This window comes from Propithecus coquereli, unplaced genomic scaffold (assembly GCF_000956105.1).
Source record: "Propithecus coquereli isolate 6110/MARCELLA unplaced genomic scaffold, Pcoq_1.0 Scaffold224, whole genome shotgun sequence".
NCBI lineage: Eukaryota > Metazoa > Chordata > Mammalia > Primates > Indriidae > Propithecus > Propithecus coquereli.
Window position 1 is genome coordinate 4,953,934 of NW_012147634.1, and position 6,697 is coordinate 4,960,630.

General features: G+C 52.3%; 1 protein-coding gene across 9 annotated transcripts in view; it reads right to left on the reverse strand.

Moving 5' to 3' along the window:
- The window catches only part of TPM1 (tropomyosin 1 (alpha)), a 28,220-nt gene extending 22,800 nt beyond the window's left edge, over positions 1–5,420 (reverse strand). For 4 of the 9 annotated variants that reach the window (XM_012645051.1, XM_012645049.1, XM_012645050.1 and 1 more), the window contains exons 1-2: positions 5,116–5,420; positions 3,914–4,039 (exon numbers count right to left, since the gene is read on the reverse strand). In XM_012645051.1, the coding sequence (XP_012500505.1) occupies positions 3,914–4,039; positions 5,116–5,229 (240 nt within the window). In that variant the 5' untranslated portion in view covers positions 5,230–5,420. Of the gene's footprint in view, positions 1–3,913; positions 4,360–5,115 lie in introns of all 9 variants that reach the window. The other 5 variants (XM_012645055.1, XM_012645054.1, XM_012645063.1 and 2 more) reach the window with 4 other exon arrangements.
- Positions 5,421–6,697: the final 1,277 nt, after the last annotated feature.

The following is a 6,697-nucleotide window of genomic DNA, read 5'->3' on the forward strand; positions in this document are numbered from 1 at the left end:
GAGCGAGACCCCCGTCTCTACTAAAAATAGAAAGAAATGATCTGGACAACTAAAAAAATATATAGAGAAAAAATTAGCCGGGCATAGTGGCACATGCCTGTAGTCCCAGCTACTAGGAAGGCTGAGGCAGCAGGATCACTTGAGCCCAGGAGTGTGAGGTTGCTGTGAGCTAGGCTGAAGCCATGGCACTCTAGCCTAGGCAACAGAGTGAGACTCTGTCTAAAAAAAAAAAAAAAAAGCAGTTTTCCTGCGTTGAATCGGGTTCCTGGTTCCCTGCTGTGTGACTTTGGGTAAATAACTTGACTTCACTGGGCTTCATCTGTAAAAGTGGAGATAACAGAACTTTCCCCATAGGGCTGCTATGAGAATTATGAAATAAGAAAGCGCTTAGCACAATACATAGTTAAGAACTCAAATGTAGGTATAATTAATAAATACGCAGGCACCGTTTTAAGAGTCAGGCTGGGGCCCATAATCAGTCGTGTGATCTCAAGCCAGCTTCACCGAGGCTCACTTTCAGTAAAAACAATCCTCTCAAGGGTCGCTTCTCCTTACAACTTTCGCTGGTGTTAGACCAGCCTGTGAGATCTCAGAATCTGACCTATTCTAGCCTGGACTCGGATGCCTTTAAAAGGCACTCCAGGGAGGGCCACAGAACCTATGAGAGAGCCTCTGGCTATAGCTGGGTAAATCCACCATGAACACAATCTCTGGGAACTGGAGTCCCCCCTTGGGCTGCGTTTATAAATGCCTTCTAAGTCTCGGGGCTTTTTTCCCCTCACCTTTGTCACAGGGGGCTCTTAAAGTCAGTTCCTGATGTGTTTAAGAGTGAGAATAATGAAGAAAAAGAAAACATGCCTGACAACCCCCGCCTCCTCCAAGCCCTAACAAGGAACCTTTGCGCTTTCCCGACTCAATTTCTGGGGAGTTTCTCACAGCCACTGCAGAGACTCTCACAAACCCCAGCTCGGGCCCTCACATCCTGTAGGTGGAGCCTCTTGCTTTGTTTCCATCCCGTTCATCTGGTCAGGCGGGGAGGCTACAGCTCCTCCCCTAAGCACACAGGCCGCTGGCCTCCAACACTGAGGATCGTGGTAGCCAGCGTCTGGAAACCTTCAGAAACAGCCAGTTAAACTGCTGGACACTTACAAGTGCTCTAAGCAGCCAACTAGTGACTTAATGTCCTGGTTTTCAAACACCTGAGGAGGTTAGTTTCAGGTGAGTTCATTTTCATGCTGATATCATTATACAAGAGTTTAGGGCAGTTGTTCTCATCCTTGGCTTTGGGTGGAATCACTTGGGTGCCAATTGGGTTCCACACCCAGAGATTCTGATTTAATTGCCTGGGGTACAGCCTGACTTTGGGTTTTAAAACTTCCCTAGGTGGTTATGTTTAGAAAGGTTGAGAATTACTAATTTAGGAAGTAAAGACCTACAGGGAATAAAGACCCACATACTGCAAATAGATATATCACAATTATTGGAGAAAGGGTTGGCGCCAGAAAAAAATGGAGCCCTCGATCCCCTTCAGCCTCATTTTCCACTTAGGTGGAAAGACAACAAAAAATTCAAAGCAAAACCATCAGGGATGCTACCTCCTGAATGACGACCTTTTGAGCTAGGAAGAGCCCACTTCTGGAATAGGAAATTTGATTCTACCTATTCTATCTCCCACTTTCCTCTTTCTCTAGTGACATCTGTCTTTTCCTCCTCAAGTCTTGACTATTTCTGCTAGTTCAGAAATCACTCTACATACAGTCATGCAACACAATGTTTGGTCAACGATGGACAGTGTATATGACAGTCGTCCCACAAGATTATAACGGAGCTGAAAAATTCCTATCACCTAGTGATTTGCGTCACAATCGCTTACAGTATTCTGTACAGTAACACGCTGTACAGGCTTGTAGACTAGGGACAATGGGCTATACCACATAGCATAGGTGTACAGTAGGCTACACCATCTAGGTTCGTGTAAGTACTGTACACGCTGATGTTCGCACAATGATGAAATCACCTAATGACACAGCTCTCAGAATGTATCCTCTTTGATTAAGTTACTCATGACAGTATAGCATTTCTTCACAAACTTCTTCAACATCCCTACAGGTTCCAAACAACCTAAAATGTCTTAAAGGGGAAGAAGACCAATACACTATCAAAAACAGTATACCATATTTAGGGACAGTTTTCCAGTGGGAAAAAAGAACCAAAACACCACTCAAGAACCTCCCTCCCCTGCTGGCCCCGCCTCCCAGCTGACTTTAAATAGCTTCTTTTCCATTTCTGCCTCACCCCATTTTAAAGACTTTTCAATAAAGACATGATTAGCGCTACCTAGTTACAATAATTATTATCTTTTTTTCCTTAAGAATTGTGGTGACATTTTCTTTCTCTTGCTTTTAGTCTTACTGGGCTATTTTCAAATTCTCTGCATTCTTTTCCTTATAAGGAATATCTCTCCTTGATCTATCAGCGGCTCTTTTGAAAAAGCTAAGTAAACGTCCTGCTGGAGAATTTGGGGGAGAAAGGCATCTTCCATTTAGCCATATATGGAGCAAACATCTGATCTGCATTATACAAAGCAGGCTCAGAGTTATATATTTTTTGTTTCTTTTTCTAAAGCCAGGTAGTTTATAACTTAAAATGTTTTAGCTAAATCAGTGTTTCCCCCAAACCCCCTTTCCAGGAACCTTGATTTCCACTGAAAATTTCTTTTTGTCAGATTCTAAATGTCCTGTGTCTGGATTTCTCATTTACAAAGCACACCTGGAGATATGTTTCGAGCCTTTCATGCAACAAAAAGCCTTTACTGATTTCAAGAACTGAGACCTTTTAGTAATTTGCAATTTATCCTCATACAAAAAATCCTGCCATTGCACTTGACGGTTCAACTTCTGGCATAGCTTTCCCTGGTACGCACACATTCTTGGAATTGTTACCAACTTCCCAAGGAATTCTTTTCTAATTGGGCCTCTAGGCTTAATTAGCTTCCAGAATGAAACCCAATGGTGTGAAAAGAAGTCGGTCCTTTGGAAATCTAATGCTTGGCCTGACTTTCTGAGGCAGGAGAGGCAAGCTCTTCAATTAAAAAGATTCCAGAGGGCAGCGGACAAAGTGCTAGCAGAGCTTTAGCCTGTGTGCATCACCCCTGAAACTATGTGGTGGTTGTCAGAAGGCTGACAGGTGGGGGTGGGGTGAGCAGGAGGCGGCAGGGGGCAGCTAGTTCACTATACCATATAAAGCACGGAGCTATATATAACTCCCAGCTTACTTTCTGGATCTAGTGCCCTTAGACTGCAGACTCAAGCAAGTATCATCTTCCCAGGCAGATCTTAAGGGCTGGATTAAGGCTTTGCTAGTGTGAAAGGAAGCTTCAGTGTCTCTATGTCCCATCATGAAGCTCTGCCTTCTAAGTAAGAGTACCACTATGTCATTTCTTTGATTTAGAGGCCAGGCCTTCTGTACCCTGCCTAGACCCACTACACCAAAATCCAGAACTTCCCACCCACTGGAGATGGCAAAAGGAAAGAAAGTGAAGAAAACTAGGCATTCTCTGTTTGCACAAACCTTGGCGATGACACCTCAGGGGTTTTCTGCCACCAGGGAGGAAAAGTTCACCTCCAGAGTCCAATTTCAGCTGCTCTATTCTCCTAGCTTCTCACCCACCCACCTTTACCCTTAGGAGGGTAAAGAAAAGGAGAAAAAGAGAGAGAGAGGAATGGATGAAATATAAATGCAGGTGTGCAGTAGCAGTCAGAGGCCGCATCCGCTGCTCCAGGCCATGGCAGGGCTGTGCACAGGTGTTCAGCAGGAGGAGGTAACCCTCCTCCATTGCTCTCCAGCCCCTGTGGTGACCCCAGAGTGGCCACGTGGGCAAGAGGTGAGGGAAGCAGTGTGAGCGTGCACTTACATCGGTGGCCTTTTTCTCTGCCAGCTCCAGCTTCTCCTGGGCATCTTTGAGAGCCTCGGAGTATTTGTCCAGTTCATCTTCAGTGCCCTTGAGTTTCTTTTGCAGCGACACTAGCTCATCTTCCAGCTGGGAGTTGGCCGGAGGGTTTGGGGAGGGGGTGTGCAGCAGGCAGCGTGATCCCGCAGGGGAGGGGTGTGGGTGCACAGAACCAAAAGGACAGGGACAGCGGGAGAGAGAGAGGGAAAGACAGGGAGGGAGAGAGAAAGAAAAAGACAGAGTTAGCCATTCGTGCGCAGCGCCGCGCCGCACGCCCCGGGTACCTTGGCGGCGGCCTCGTCGGCGGCCAGGAGGCTGTCCTCCGCCTTGTGCAGCTCCTCCAGCACCCGGTCCCGCTCGTCCTCCGACACCCGCAGCAGCTTCTCCTTCGCCGCGATGTCCTCCTCAAGCTGGGGGCAGCGGCGGGCGGGGCGGGCGGCCGGCACGGACCGGGTGTTAGACACACACAACACAGGGCGCCGGGTTGGCAGGGGCCCCTTGGGCTTGGGGCGCTGCCGAGTTGGAGCTCAAGGGACCCTAGGTAACCTCCTCTCTCCCGGAGCTGGAACCGCTCCGTGGCTCGCCCCGCACCCCACCTCCCCGGGGATGAGACTCTGCTGAGGTCTCAGCGGGCTCAAGTCCACAACTTGGGGGCGCAGAAAAACGCCCGTTTGGCTAGCTTTGGGCTGTACCCTCCATTCTGCCCCATCTTTGTTCTTAGGAAGCAAATCCATGACTCCCCTCTCCTCCCTCAAAGTTTCCATCCCAGTTTAAGTTCCATTCTCCCCAGTGAAAAGTCCGAAGAACTTCTACATTTTCAGGACTTGACTCCCTTCCGCCTCCCTCGCCCTTCCTTCAAACTTCCCCAGGAGCGGTTGTCCTTCCCTCCTTCCCCCAGACTGATTCCCGGTCCCGAGAGTAAAGTGCCTCCAGGACTTGGAATTGACCTCGCGGGTATGGGAACCAGCGTCCTCAGACGGGACCGAGAAGTTAGAATAAGCCCGAGCCTTGCGCTCCCCCCCCCATTTCCAGACGCGCCCCTGGCCACCCTGGTGGGGGTGGTGGGGTGGCTCCCCAGTCCTCGGGGTGGGGGGGCAGGACGCGGTGCCAGGGCCGGGGGGCCCAGGGCGGGCGGAGTGCGGGCGCCGGGCCGGGGACGCGCAGACCTGCTTGCTCCTGTCTTCCGCCGCCTTCTTATCGGCCTCCGCCTGCTCGGCTCGATCCAAGGCGTTCTCCTTGTCGAGCTTGAGCATCTGCATCTTCTTCTTGATGGCGTCCATGGTGGCGGCGGCGAGGGGCCCTCGGGCTGCGGCGGGAGCGGCGGGGCGAGCGCGCGGTCGGGCGGCCGAGCGGGAGTGCGAGCGCGGAGCCGCCTGCTGCTCCCAGATATGTACTTTCCCAAGGGGGCGACCGCATTCCTCACGGCAGCCAATACTTTTTTGGAAAAGCTTTTTTCTCCTGCCCCCTCTCCCCCTCTCCTCCCTCCGCCCCGTGCCCCCTCCCGCGGGGGCCGCTCGCCCATTCGCTGCCGCCTGCCGGCCTCCCAGTAGACGGTGGATATGACTATATATGGGGACCCGAGCCGCCGAGGCGGCGGCCCGGCGAGGCCGCCCTGTTTCCAAACCTGCGCGCCAGGGAGAGGGCGCTGGGGCCTCGCGGGGGCCGAGCCGGGGCGAGGCGCTAACCTCTGCCCTCCGCGCCCCCTTCTCCCAGGCCCCGCTCCCGGCCAGTAGGGTCCCCAGCAGAGTCCGGCCTGAGCCACGGGAGGCGGGTGGAGCGGGGCAGGCGGTGGGTGCGTGTCGTCTCCCTGGGCCGTCAGACCCCAGCGTGCTCCGCCTAAGACCCGGGCTCCCCAGCAGCTCTCCACTCGGCACCTGCCAGCGCCTCCCCAGCAGCTCTCGGCCCGCCAGGTGTCATTGAGGGCGCTCACATTCTGGAAATTCAGCCGGGGCAGAGAAAGGGCGAGCTAGGAGGAAAGCCCGGGGGACCGCTCCTGGGACTTTTCCTGCGGGTGCGGGTCAGAAAGGCAGCATGCCGCAAAACGACAGCACACGGAGTCTGGCTTCCATGTGCCCTTCTCCCCCAGGGGAGAGACAGGCAAACACTTTAGGGACACAGGACCCAGGTGGCTTAGTGCTTTTGCAGAGAGAAAGAGAAAGAGAGAGAGAGAGAGAGAGAGAGAGAGAGAGAGAGAGAGAGAGAGAGAGAGAAGGAGTGTGTTGGTGTGTAGGTGGGTGGGTCGGAGTCGAAGGGGAAAGAACATTGAGTTTAGACTCAAGCAACTTGGTCTTTGGTCTGTCTTCTACCACGAGCAGCTGTGCGACCTTGACAAATAACTCTTGCTGCAGTCTCCTCATCTTTAAACGAGGGCTAGATGGTCCCTGAGGTCCTTCCAGATCTAGCATTTTTATCATTTTTCTTGCACTGATCTTAGCGAGTCAGCCTTTCTGTGTTAGGTGCTCAGGTGCCAGGTTGCCAAAAACACAGCATCAATGTCATTGCATCCACCGCTGCACCTCTGAGGAGGGCGTAGGCCCAGCCCTGCACTGTGAGCTCTTCTTGGAGGAAGCATTTCCCCTATGCCTCTTATTTTTAACTCCACTGCCCCCAGCCCCCAAGGGGGGAAAGGCTGCTCTGTTCAGAGCTTCAGTGGGAGGGGAGGAGAGGGGGCTGTCCTGAGGCTCTGCCCGAGACCAGCTGAAGCCAGGCTGGTCAGGGTCTTGTTAACAGTCCCCGCAGAATAATTCA